Consider the following 14,071-nt stretch of genomic DNA (forward strand, 5'->3'; position numbering starts at 1 on the left):
GAGCCTGACACCAGCAACACCGCGAATGTCTTAGTCATCACCGGTCATTACACACGCTATGCTCAGGCATTTCCCACTAAGGATCAGAAGGCGACGACAGTGGCGAAGGTGTTATGGGAGAAGTATTTTGTTCATTACGGCCTTCCCAGGCGAATCCATAGTGATCAGGGGCGGGACTTTGAGAGCCGCCTTATCCATGAATTACTGACTATGCTTGGGGTTGAGAAATCCAGGACTACCCCTTATCACCCACAGGGAGATCCTCAGCCAGAGAGGTTCAACAGGACGCTGTTGGATATGCTTGGGACGCTGGAGATTGGGCAGAAAAGCAGGTGGAGTCGTCATAGTGGACAATTGGTTCACTGTTACAATTGTACTCGCAATGATGCTACAGGATATTCGCCCTATTATCTGATGTTCGGGCGGGAAGCAAGGTTGTCCATTGACTTGTGTTTTGGGGGTGAAGTGGGTGAATTACCCGGGAAGTCCCATCTAAAGTATGTGTCCGACATGAAGAGGGAGTTACAGCGGGCGTACGAGTGGCCGAGGCGACGGCTACCAAACAAAATCACAGGAATAAGATGCGGTATGATCGAAAGGTGAAGTTTGTTCAATTATTGCCGGGCGACCGGGCCCTTTTACGGAGTTTGGGACTCCCTGGTAAGCATAAGCTCGCCGATCGATGGGCGGCCAGCCCCTATGTAATAGAGAGCCAGATGCCGAACCTGCCAGTTTACCGGGAGAAACCTAAGGATTGGAAAGGGCCTATCAAGGTACTCCATCGGAATCACCTGCTGCCACTGGGTCAAGCGGTGCAGGTGGATACGGAGCCAGAGTGGGAGGTTACGCCCAGTACAAGGACTCTGCGAGGGTGCAGAGAAAGGGAAGAGCCCGCTGCTGAAGAGCGGGGACGGGTCCCTCGCCCGGAAATGGCTACCGATTCAGTTCAGTGCACTAAACTGACTGAACTTGATAAGTTTGCGCCTTTTGTTTTGTTCCTTGTATATATATATATATTGTATTGCCTAATACTCTTTTAATTTTAGTAAACTCTTTAAAGTGTATTTCATACCGGTATTTGTTGTGGGTTTGATACTGTTGGCGGGCGTGAGGCATAAACTCGATTCTCACAGCACCTGCGTGTACGGGTGAGTGGCTGGTTCTCCTTTTCCCCTAGATATATACCAGCCTTTTGGGTAAGTGTTACATACTCTCCATCCATAAAACTAAACAATTAATTCAAATAGTAGAGCTATTTTCAAAAGATAGAAACATCACCTTTGGACTTGATAAGTGCAGAACATACAACAGATTTTGTAGTAGCATTAAGAAGGCCACTCATGCAAGCAGCCCTGATGGAAATCATCAAACATTCCCATGTTAGACTGCTAGAGCTGGAATCCACAACTAAACAACTAAACAGCGACAGGTTACTATCGATACAATGCTCCTCAGACAGGATGAAGAGGTCAATACTCCCCAATGCCATGAGGCTTTACAATTCTACCGCCAGGACTTAAGAACTTTTTAAAGCTATTATTAATGCTTTTTGAGATGGTGATTTAGATGCATATCATATTTTTTTTTACTGAGTTAAGTATTGTATGTAATTAGTTTTGCTACAACAAGTGTATGGGACATTGGAAAAAAGTTGAATTTCCCCATGGGGATGAATAAAGTATCTATCTATCTATCTATCTATCTATCTATCTATCTATCTATCTTAAATCATGCAGCAAACAACATCGTTTTAAGGCGGTTAAAATCTCTATTGCTACACTATTGCTAATCAATGCCGACGAATGTTGGATGGTAGTCTCCAGTCGCCAGAGCGCTTCCCCTTTACGGAAAGCAGAAAGCAGAAGCTGTGCTGGATTAAAAGTTCATTTACGGAGAAGAGGTTTCTTACTTGGAAGCTATTTTGCTGACAGATATACCGTTTCTGGAAAATATAATCGAAGTTTGCAGAGGATGATTGTTGTTCAGCGGGATATTCCGGATTGTTGTGTTCTTCTGCTTTAGGGAGACCTGGATATCCCCGTCACTCTAGATGCAGTTTTACAGATCGCTGACATCACATTTACTATCAAGATGGGACTGATGAATATTTCAAAGGCAGAGGAGTAGGAGCATGCTTCATTATCCACTGCTGGTGGTGTACAGACATGGCAGTTCTGTTCCAGTCCTGCTCTCTGAACATGGAAGATCTCGGGAACAACTATACTCCACTTTATCTCTCATGGGAGTTTTCAGCCATCATCTTGGTGGCGGGGTATAGCCCACCACAGGCCCGAGTCCAACAGTCTCTATTGAGCGGGGCGACAGGCATCAATAAACAGCACACCCTGATGTTTTCCCCGTTGTCTTGGGGAATTTTAACCGAGCCAGCGTGAAACAGTCTCTAAATAGTTATTAACAACATATCACTTGTGGAACCAGAGGAGTAACACGTAGCACCACTGTGATGCTACAATCATCTCACTTACTGTGCCATCCTGCACCTGCAATTTAGAAAGTCTGATCTATGGATAGATATTGAAGACCACAGCAACAGTAGCGGAGCCCAATAAGGTGTAGATACAGAAGACACAGGAGCACTTACAAAACAACTTTGAGTCCATAGACCAGACTGTTCAGCGTTTTTATTCAAATCTGAATGAATACTCCCCAGTTATCACTGACTCTAAAAACCTGTGTGGATGTGTCTATGCCTACCAGAATATATTACACATAGCTGAATAAAAAACTGTAGATGAACCAAGAGATTTGTAATCGTCTGAGGAAGGACAATATCGGTGCATTAAAGTCTGGTGATCCAGGACTGTGCAAGAAGGCCAGATATGACATATGGAGGATTATCTCAAGAGCAAAATGACCATTCTGATTGAGGTTGGAGGCGTAGTTGGATGCACGTCAGCTCTGGCAGTGCTTGCAGGCCATTACTTCCCACAAAGCGCAAACATACAATGAATTGCGGAGATGTTTCGCTCCAAGTGGGGATTAACACCTTTTATGCACGCATTGAAAGGGGGAATACAACTACTGCAATGAGAGTCTCTGCAGCATCCACTGACCCTGGGATCTCTGACTCGGAAGCCGATTTCGGAAGGTCTTTCAATACGTTAAGTGCTTGCAAGGGAGCAGCCCCGATGCCGTACCTGGTAGGGCTCTGAAATTCTGTGTCAACTAACTGTCGTGTGTATTCAATGGTATTTTCAACTTCTCATTGCTCCGATTGTAAGTTCCCACCTGCTTTAATAGGGAGAAGTCATACCAATTCCCAAGAAGAACAGGGTGAGATGCCTTAATGACTATTGTCCAGCAGCACTCAGTTCCACAATGAAGGACTTTGAGAGGTTGACTATGGCTTGAATCAACCCCTGCCTCAGCTAGGACATAGACCCAATGTAATTTGCATATCACCACTATTTGTCTACAGCGGATGCGATTTCATTGGCTCTTTCCGTGGCCATGGATCACCTGGAGGATAATAATACTTACGTCAGACATAACACGATCGTTTGAACAGGTATGATCAAAAAGCTCCAGAACCTGGGCTGCCGAACCTATCACTGCAAATGAATCGTTAAGTTCCTCACCAGAAGACCACTGTCTGTGCGGAATGGAAATAATATCTCCACTTGGCTGATAATCAAGACTGGCGCAACTTAATGATGAGTGCTTATCCCACTGTTCTTTTCTCTCTGCATCCATAATTGTGTGGCTAGACACAGCTCTAGTGCTATCTCTAACGTTGCTGAAGACACAACTATTATTGTCAGAGTTTCAGATGGTGATGGAAGTGCGTAGAGGAGCGAAACATTTCAGCTTGTTGAGTGGTGTTGTAGCAAAAATCTTGAGCACAATGTCAGTAGGACAAGGGAATTGATATTGGACTTCACAAAGATTAAGATGAGGGGGCACACACCTGTCCTCAAAAAGGTGTCAAGATCTCTGAGCATCCTACCTGATCCCAACATTGTCTACCTTCAGATCGTTCATCTTCCAAAGAACCTTCTCTCTAGTAATGGTAACTTCAGATACTCATGACCCGTCAATACCTGGAACTTCCACCATACTGCTGATGTCTTCCACATGAAGATTGATGCAAAATACTTTTTCAGATCGTTCACCATTTGCTTGTTCCACATTAGTACATCTTCAGCCTCATTTTCCAGCGGTCCAATATCCATTCTTTCTTCTCTTTTATGCATCTGAAGAAACTTCTGGAATCGACTTTTTATATAATTGTCTAGCTTACTGTCATATTCCATCTTTAACTTCATGATTTTTAGTTGATATTTATTGATATTTAAAAGCTTCCTCTAATTTCCCACTGTTTTTTGTAACGTTATGCTCGCTCTCTTTGGGATTGACTTCTTTTGTTAGCCACGGTTGTGTCTTCTTGTTTTTGGAACACTTCTTCCTCCATGGGACGGATATATCATGTGCCTTCTGAATTGCTTCCAGAAATTCCAGCCATTGCTGCTCTGCCGTCATTCCTGCCAGTGTTATTTTCCAATCAATTCTGCACACCTCCTATCTCATGCCTCTATAATTTCCTTTACTCCACTGTAATATTGCACTTCTCCTTCTCAAATTTCAGGGTGAATGCCATCATATTATAGTCACTTACCCCGATAGGGTTTTTTACCTAATGCTCTCTAATCAATTCCAGTCTATTGCACAATATGCAATCCAAAATAGCTGATCCACTAGTGGTCTCAACCACAGGCATTCAAGAGATCCCCCCTCTTGGAATCCCACAACATCCTGACTACCAATCCTACCTGCAAATTGAAATCCCCCATGACAATTGTAACATTGTCCTTTTGGCATGCATTTTCTATCTCCCGTTGTAACTTGTCGATCACATCCTTTTACTGTTTGGGGGTCCGTATATAACTACCATCAGGGTCTTTTTACATCTTCAAAGCCTGATGCTCCAAAGAGGCACATCCATCAGTTAGGAACCGCATCACTCATGCCATGCCCAATTCTTATTGCTACAGTTGGGGAGGAGGTACTGGAGCTTGAGGACATTCACACAATGAACCACTTTTTCCCCTGTGCCATCAGCAGAATACAATGCAACCGATGGATGAATATGAAATATATAAGTATTGTCGATATCAACAAACAATGAAAATACCTCATTCTGCAATAAAGGGAAATGTTTAATTGGAATTTACTTCAATGCTTAAGAAAATCTGCGATGCAATCGTCAAAATGCAGCAAAGTGATAAACGCTTTCGGTATACCTATATTAATATTCTTTTGGCGCAATATGTTGGCCTGTTACCGATCTGGAAAACTTACCAAGAAGAAAAGAGGGACTGAATGAAAAGTTTTAGGAACACATTATGTGCACTCGAACGCACTGATGTTAAGCAATAGCCTATAACTTTCCTTTGGACTTGGAGGAAATTTGATGCGGCAGGGCTGAGGCCGAGAGCCAGGAGAATCCCGAAGTCCGATTGACTTGTGCACCAGGCCGAGTTGGAAATGTTGGGTACAGTTTCCCGGAGTATTGAAGTGACAGAACCAGATTTTTTGGAAGGCACTGGGGGCCGGGTTGAAATTGAAAAGTCGGGTACAGGACGATACCGGAGTCTACGCCCCCAGACCGTATCGAAGTGAGTGAAGTGGTGTTTGGATGATGATTTAAGCTCTTGGCCAGACTGATAAATGTTAAGAGTATCAGGGTCTGAGGCGAAAGAGAGGGGCGGTTCAACACTGAGGAGTCCAGTAGAACAGAGGGATCTAGGAATACGGATACAAAATTCCCTAAAAGTGGTGTCACATCTAGACAAGAGTAGTAAAGAGAGCTTTTGGTACATTGCCCTTTATAAATCAAAGTATTGAGTATAAGAGTTGGAATGTAATGGTGAGGTTGTATAAGACATTGGTGAGACCGAAATTGGAGTATTGTGTGCAGTGTTGATCATCTAATTACAGGAAGGATATTAATAAGGTTGAAAAAGTGCAGAGAAGGTTTACCAGGATGTTGCTGGGACTTGAGAAACTGAGCTACAGAGAATAGTTGACTAGTTTAGGAATTTATTCCCTGGAGCGTAGGAGAATGAGGGTAAATTTGTTAGAGGTGTATAAAATTATGATGGGTATAGATGAGTGAATGCAAGCAGGCTTTTTCCACTGAGGCTAGGGGAGGAAAAATAAACAGAGGACATGGGTTAAGGGTGAAGGAGGAAAAGTTTAAAGGGAACATTGGGGAAGGTGCTTCTTCACGCAGAGAGTGGTGGGAGTGTGGAATGAGCTGCCAGATGAAGTGGTAAATGCGGGCTCACTTTTAACATTTAAGAAAAACTTGGACAGATACATGGATGAGACGTATATGGAGGAATATAGTCCAGGTTCAGGTCAGTGGGACTAGGCAGAAAAATGGTTTGGCACAGCCAAGAATGGCCAAAAGGCCTGTTTGGTGCTGTAATGTTCTATGGTTCTATGGTTCTAAAAAGATAACGAATGGAAGAGCATGTCCTTCCATGGAAGATATCGCCACGATTTGAGCAGACTAGATTTTGACAAGAACGGCTGGCTCTTAATTGAAGGTTGCATCCCAGAAACAGAAGGATTTCTTATGGCAACATGGGAACAGTTGGTTAGCACGAAAACATCTAAAATACAAAAACAAAAGACCAACAAATTGAAGATGATAAATTCAGACAAAGGCAAGAGATACAATCCAACACATTACAAGATCCTGCAGCATTGATTAATTACAGTGGAAAGCATCATTCATCAAAATATTGCTTCACAGTGCACATTCTTAAAAGACACAGTACCTTACTATAAATACAAACCTGATTCAGTTTTAGAATCAAAGTCCTGCAAATTACACTATGGCTGATCCATCATTACAGAGAGGACAATGTATCCAGGATAAAAAGTCAAGAAGAACTTACTTACAGAATAGACATAACCATTCCAAACACACGTGACATACAGAAATCAATTGCTGAAAAACACCAGAAATCTGCTGAATTAGCAAAATAAACTGAAAGACTGTGCAGCACGCTGTCCCAATAGTAATATCTGCAACTGGTATCATCCCAAAGTCAATACATAATAACATTAAACAATTAGTTCTACAATGAAATATTTAAGTAAATCCACAGAAAGCAACAATGTTAAACACCACTAGAGTAGTCCGGAATTTCCTATCAATTGAGAGATGAGTGTGTTTGGCTTGCCTGCGCCTCAGGAAAAACCAGTTTGAGCTTAGAAAAAATAAATCATAACCTATTAATAAAGCAATCCTTCCCCTGATGATGTAGTTCATAGTGCATTACCATGGGATAAAGTGCAAACTAGGAAATAAAAGACAAAATGAAGGTTCAATATAAAGGCTTTGCATTGGTGTTTAAAAGTGACAGCTTCAGTCTGCATCCTTTACACATTAGTAGTAAATATCCGAGTCTATGCAGTTTATATATATATATATATATATATATATATATATATATATATATGTGTGTGTTTGTCTGTACCTCATACATTTGCACAGTACAGTAGTTTTAGGTGAGGATCTCTGCAGTTTAGGAGCGTAGTTCAATTAAAATCTGACCTGCCAATGACCCTTTGGCCTTGTACCTTATTGTCTGCCTGCTCTGCATTTTCTCAGCAACTGAAACACTGTTTCCCTGAGCTATTCTGTTCTCTTTTTCCTTGTACGGCCTCATTGCACCGATATGATGAAATGATGTATTTGCATCTCATGCAGAAAGGTTGTCTATTGTACCTCGGTGCATGTGCCAATAATATGGCAATTTACCGATTTATTGTTGTCAACAATACAGCGCCTCACAGAGTGATCGTCACCAGTTGCCAACACTTCACTAAGCTCTCTGACAAATACGACGTCCATCACTGAGACGCTTCTGGTCTCTCCCATTCATGGTGATTCATCTCCACTTTTCCACCCCTCCTCCATCACTGAAATTGAAAACTACCAGCCTTCTTTCTTCTCATTACGTTGGGTTATCATTACGAAACATCACTGTGACTCTCTCCACAGAGGCTGCCCGACCGGAGTATTTCCCGCATATTCTGCTCCTGTTTTGATGCAAGAGCAGTGGACACTTACCAAAATGCACAGTGTCCTGCTCTCCATATTTCCACAGCAGATGAACATTTACATCGTCTGATAATGATGCAAACAATGCGTTAAATAGTGTGAAATGTTGTGTTGGATGTGCAGTCAGGATTGCAATAGGATATCAGGGGAATGTTCGCCTTCACATGTAACTAGTATCACAATATCAGTATTGTATCTTTTCTAAGACATACATCGCTGTTAGTTCCGATGTCTGTTAACAGCATTTTACTTTATGTCCTAATATCCATGGATGCATTGAATTAATTCATGTAATCTCAAACGCTGAATCTTGAAATGCAGTTATAATATTCTTTGTCAGTTGAGCTACTGAACTTTTTGACTCTGTTCTCTGTTCCCATGAAAGACGTTCAACAGATACACAAGGAGACTCTGCGGGCACAGACTGAAACACTGAGAGTGAACACGATCCTGATGAGGGAGAAGGTGAAGGTTTTCCAGCTGGTTGATCGATACGCTGAGCTCACGGTCATTTCTACTGTTCAACATCGGAGTCTGGTGGAACATGAGCTACTGGCAAGAGGCAGAGTCCACGAGGAGTGGAGACAGAAGCATCTCAGTGGAGAGCTGGAAAAAATCGGGATAGATCACTTGTTCCAGAGCACCTTTTCCCAGACTAAATCCAAATCTGGGAGTTCTGCAGCATTGGTCGGAATCCCTGGGATTGGGAAAACAACAATGGTGCAAAAGATTGTTTATGACTGGGCCGCAGGGAAAATATATCAGCAATTCCAGTTTGTCTTCAGTTTCAGATTCCGGGATTTAAACACCATTAATTGTCGAATAAACTTGAGGGAACTGATTCTGGATCAGTATCCTTACTTTGGGAACATCCTGAGAGAGGTCTGGAAGAACCCAGAGGGATTGCTGTTTATATTCGATGGTTTGGATGAATTTAAGCACACAACTCATTTTGCTGACAATCGAAGAGACACAGAATGCGACCACCAGTGCTCAGATCCCGAGTGGTGGTGTGAAGTGTCTGACATTGTGTACAGTTTAATCCAGGGTAAGCTGCTCCCAGGGTGTTCAGTGCTGGTGACCAGCCGAACCACTGCATTACCCTTACTGGAAAAGGCAGAGATTAGTGTCTGGGCTGAAATCCTGGGATTGGTTGATGAAAAACGGAAGGAATATTTCATCAGACATTTTGAAGATCAGACGGTGGCAGCAGCTGTTTTCAAATATGTGAAGGAGAACGAGATCCTGTACACCATGAGCTACAACCCCTCCTACTGCTGGATTCTCGCTCTGGCACTGGGCCCCTTCTTCACACAAAGAGTCAGGGACCCACAGCGAGTTCCCAAGACCATCACCCAACTGTACTCCTACTATATTTACAACATCCTGAAAAACCACGGCTGTGAGATTGAGAACCCCCGTGATGTGTTACTCAGGGTTGGTCAGATGGCCTTCAGAGGAGTGTATGATAAGACGATTGTGTTTACAGATGGAGATTTGATCAAGAACAATCTTAAGCCTTCCCAGTTCCTGTCCGGGTTCCTGATGGAGCTTTTGGAGAGAGAGGATTCTGCCCGGTGTGTGGTGTACACATTCCCACACCTCACTATCCAAGAGTTTGTAGCTGCAGTCGCACAATTCCTGAATCCACATCCCGGGGATATCCTGAAATTCCTCACTGAAGCCCAGAACATGACAGATGGGCGATTTGAGGTATTTCTCCGTTTTGTTGCTGGTCTCTCCTCCCCAATGACAGCTCGGGGCCTGGAGGAGTTTCTGGGTCCATTTCCTCATGAAACAACCTGCCAGGTGATTGACTGGCTGAAGGAGGAGGTTAAACGCCAGAGTGGAAACACGAGGAGTGAAGCTGGTAAAAAGAGCCTCCTGAACACATTGCACTACCTGTTTGAGTCTCAGAATCGCTGGCTGGCTCAGGCCGCACTGGGATCTGTGAAAACACTTTCATTCAGTGAAATGACACTGACTCCAATTGACTGCGCAGTCCTGTCTCATGTCATCGGACTCTGTGATACAATAAAACACCTCGACGTGGAGAACTGTCACATTCAGTGTGAAGGAATCCAGCGGCTGGGACCCGGGCTGCACAAGTGCCAGGAGTTGAGGTAACTTGATTTGTATCTCTGAACTATGAAACTGTTCCATTGTGCTGTTTCAATGTAAAACGATTTGGGTAAAACTGTAGGATATCAGGTAATAAAAGACTGTGTTCAATGACCAGGGTATAGGTCAGTAATTCCCAAGGACCGGAGGGTTCTGTGGTTCCTTGTGAATGGATGTTCGAGACTTCATCAGATCAGTGGACAATGGCCATTGGTTTAATGGTAGTAAATCACAGGAATGGCCGTGTTTCTCACTGCCTGTGACACGTCCATTGACAATATTCCTTCTCACTGTTACTGACACCCAGACCGACACTGACTGCAGCAGTGGGTCTGAGATTCAGTCCCCCTTCCCGGTGAGGGACAAGAGACCGTCAGCAGACTGTCCCAGTGAGAAGGAAAGAAATACCATTGTGAGATTGTCCTCCCCTGCCCTTCCCCATGTGTAACTATCACCATCACTCACTACTAGATACTCAGACTCCATGGGCTCATCTCCCGTTCCAAATTTGGGTCTCAGTTCAGACACACCCCTCCCGTGCAATATTTTACTGGATCAACCTATCATGTTGGACTCTTCCCCATTCTCCTTCCTCCTGTTGGATCTCTCTTCCCCATCCCCTTCCACCTGCATGTTCTGTCTTCCTATCCCTTTTCCTCAGGTGGTGCCTCTTCCACATCTCCTATCGGAATTATAATTTGTGAATTTATAATTCACAAATCCTCCTCACTGTGGGTATATCTCCCACATTTCTGCCCTGACCCTACCAATGCTCTCAAGTCAGTAACACTTCTTTTCACCGTCTGGGAGTGAGACAGAATGTGTGGAGTTTACAGGGTCACACCGACAGACTAAATTACTGACATTCGGTGAATACCCTGGAGCTGGTCAGTGAGGGACATTGACAGTGATGGGAACTCCAATCAGTGATTTACTGAAGATTTTAATGTTTCCTGAAATATCCGAGTGAGAGAGGTTTTCTCAGACTCACGGTTTTTGAATCATTTTTTCATCAATTTGTCTGTTTGACTTTAGACTTGGGGCAAATAAACTGGGAGATTCTGGAGTGAAACTGGTGTCTGCAGCTCTGAGGAACCCAGAGTGTAAAATACAGCAACTGTGGTAAGTACCAGGCTGTCGGAGATTGTTTTCACCGTCACTGGGTGTCTGACACTGAACATTAATGTGATCAGTAATTGTGTTACTGAAAAACACTGGGGATTTGTACTGTCTCCGGTCTCTCTGTGTCCTTCACCCTCACTCTCTCTCATCTCCAGGCTGAACCATGTTGGTCTCACAGATTCTGGTGCCGTGGATCTCGTCTCGACTCTCAGAACAAACCGATTACTGACAGAGCTGAACCTCAGTGAAAATGAACTGCGTGATTCAGGAGTGAAACTGGTGTCTGCGGCTCTGAGGAACCTGGAGTGTAAAATACAGACACTGGAGTAAGTACCAGATTGTTGGAGATTTTATTTACAGTCACTGGGTGTCTGACACTGAACATTAATTTGATCAATAATTGTGTTACTGATAAGCACTAGGGGTTTGTACCATCTCCTGTGTCTCTGTCTTATTCACTGTTTGCCTCTCTCATCTCCAGGTTGAGGGATGTCGGTCTCACAGATTCTGGTGCTGAGGATCTCGCCTCCGCTCTCAGTACAAACCCATCACTGACGGAGCTGGACCTGAGTGATAATAAACTGGGAGATTCAGGAGTGAAACTGGTGTCTGCGGCTCTGGGGAACCCAGTGTGTAAAATACAGAAACTGGAGTAAGTACCAGACTGTGGGAGATTGTGTTTACAGTCACTGGGTGTCTGACCCTGAACATTAATGGGATCAGTAATTGTGTTACTGATAAACACTAGGGATTTGTACCGACCCTGTCTCTCTGTCTTTCATTCCCACTCTCTCGCGTTATCTGCAGGCTGAGGAAGGTTGGCCTCACAGATTCTGGTGCCGAGCATCTTGTCTCCGCACTCAGTACAAACCCATCACTGACGGAGCTGAACCTGGGAATTAACTCCCTCACAGACCGATCTGCACCCGCTCTCTGTCGCCTCATATTGACCCTCCCAAATCTGGAGTGGATCCGGTGAGTGTTTGTGTTAACGTTCAATGTGATAAAATATCAGGGGTATTGGTCTGTGAGCATGTTGAAACATTATCCCCGTCCCCTGTTACTGACACTGATGTGTAAACAGTTTATTTCATCTCTGTTCTTCAATGTGTTTCAGACTGGTGGGGAATCGGTTCAGTGAGACCGGGGAGAAGGAACTAAGATCGGTGCAGGATCACAGACCTGGACTGATAGTGATCCTTTGAACATCTGAATGCGTGAACATCCCCACACTTATGGTGACATTTTCACCGATTCCCCAAGCTCCTCTTTAATGCCCGCACTCCAGGTTTGATTCCTAATGATTCTAACGGAACGGGCTCTAGTCTCGCGCTTTGTGACTTTTGAAGCTGTCCTGCAGTGACGTATTTCCTCCTCTTGTCCAATGCCGCTGATTCTGACGCATGACCAAGTTCGAGATCTCACACAAGTTAGGCTCTGCGGAATTGCACAGTCAGTAAGAGCCTAGTGGCCGGGTTCATTCTAGGACAGGAGTATCCCGGGGTGGGATTATCCGGGGAGAGAATCCTTTTGTTTACTTTGCTGAGGACAGTACTTTCGGCTGTCTGGCAGATACAATGATGTTAAATTGACAAATACTTCGGCAGTGACCCTGGATCTATAGGGATCTCTGAATTGTGATTTTATAATCATCGGTTCCCCGATGCAGAGTGACGGTGAGAAACGGGACTGATGATTCAACCTGTCATTCGGTGTCGCCGGTCAGTTAATTTTGTGTGACTGTGAGTGAGTCGGGAGCAGTTTATTTATTCCCGCACGTTACAAGCTCACACATTGTACATTTGTCATGATGAAATCAATAAACAGCTGTAACTTCCTGTCTTGTCGGACTTTAGAGGAGAAACAGTGACCTGGGGTTACTGCTGCCCCCCAGCACCCGGTGAACTGAAATAATGGGTCTGAGCTCCTCACACTGGTACAGCAGCGTCTCAGCTGAGGGATGTCAGTCTGGTGGCGTCTGGTCTTCAGGACCTCTTCACTCCTCATCCCCCAGTCAGTCTGACACACCACTTCCTCATACCCCAGAATCACGCACTCCCCTGACCCGCACCTTCCTGCGTGCTCTCCTTGCCCCCGCAGACAAATACGACAAAAGATATTGGAAGCTCATACACTGTATGATATCTGACCTGCATCGACAAAGGTTGCGAACAAGACAGGGATGGGGAATCGAACAGAAGCAATCAACACGGAGTGAAGCTCCCTCTACACCGCCCATCTCATACTCCCAGTGTCTGACACTGACTTAAGCTCTCCACGAAGGATCCCATTACACACTCCCAGGTCACACACTTAGTGAAGCTCCCTCCACGCCGTCCCAATACACACTCTCCGTGTCAGGCCCAGAGTGAAGTTCCCTCTGCATCTCCCCATCACGCACTCCCATTGTCAGACACTGACTGAAGCTTCTCCTGCATATTCCCATGACACACTCTGAGGATCAGTCACAGTTTTAATCTTCCTCCTCCCCATCTATTCACACAGTCCCGGTGTCAGAAATAGAGTGTACCTCTGTCCACATCATCCCATCATACATTTCCGGGTCAGACGCATAGTGGTTCATAAAACACAGTCCAATCACACATTCCCAGAGTAAAACACAGAGTGGACCTCTCACAACGGCATACCATCACACACTTCCGGGGTTAGGCAAAGGATTAAGCTACCCCCAACCCTTCAGAACGCACACTCCCAGTGTCAGACATAGTG

At 44.4% G+C, this 14,071-nt stretch overlaps 1 protein-coding gene and 1 long non-coding RNA gene across 3 annotated transcripts in view; one reads left to right on the forward strand and one right to left on the reverse strand.

The window, feature by feature from the left end:
• The window catches only part of LOC140720303 (uncharacterized), a 1,203,583-nt gene that overhangs the window by 688,420 nt on the left and 501,092 nt on the right, over nt 1-14,071 (reverse strand). The window lies entirely within an intron of this gene.
• On the forward strand, nt 9,625-13,097 carry LOC140720377 (NACHT, LRR and PYD domains-containing protein 3-like). The gene is made up of 6 exons (XM_073035255.1): nt 9,625-10,221; nt 11,255-11,341; nt 11,497-11,667; nt 11,823-11,993; nt 12,149-12,316; nt 12,459-13,097. Exons 1-6 carry the CDS (start codon nt 9,644-9,646, stop codon nt 12,544-12,546), a joined length of 1,263 nt encoding a protein of 420 aa, XP_072891356.1. The 5' UTR covers nt 9,625-9,643; the 3' UTR covers nt 12,547-13,097.

Source organism: Hemitrygon akajei, unplaced genomic scaffold, assembly GCF_048418815.1.
Source record: "Hemitrygon akajei unplaced genomic scaffold, sHemAka1.3 Scf000041, whole genome shotgun sequence".
Taxonomy (NCBI): Eukaryota; Metazoa; Chordata; class Chondrichthyes; order Myliobatiformes; family Dasyatidae; genus Hemitrygon; species Hemitrygon akajei.

What these genes read in the sequence shown, in the direction of transcription:
- LOC140720377 (XM_073035255.1), top strand. Translation starts at nt 9,644, where the DNA reads ATGGAGCTTTTGGAGAGAGAGGATTCTGCCCGGTGTGTGGTGTACACA. An exon ending in TGTAAAATACAGACACTGGA is followed by an intron (nt 11,668 to 11,822) that starts GTAAGTACCAGA and finishes TCTCATCTCCAG; the next exon opens with GTTGAGGGATGTCGGTCTCA. An exon ending in CCAAATCTGGAGTGGATCCG is followed by an intron (nt 12,317 to 12,458) that starts GTGAGTGTTTGT and finishes AATGTGTTTCAG; the next exon opens with ACTGGTGGGGAATCGGTTCA.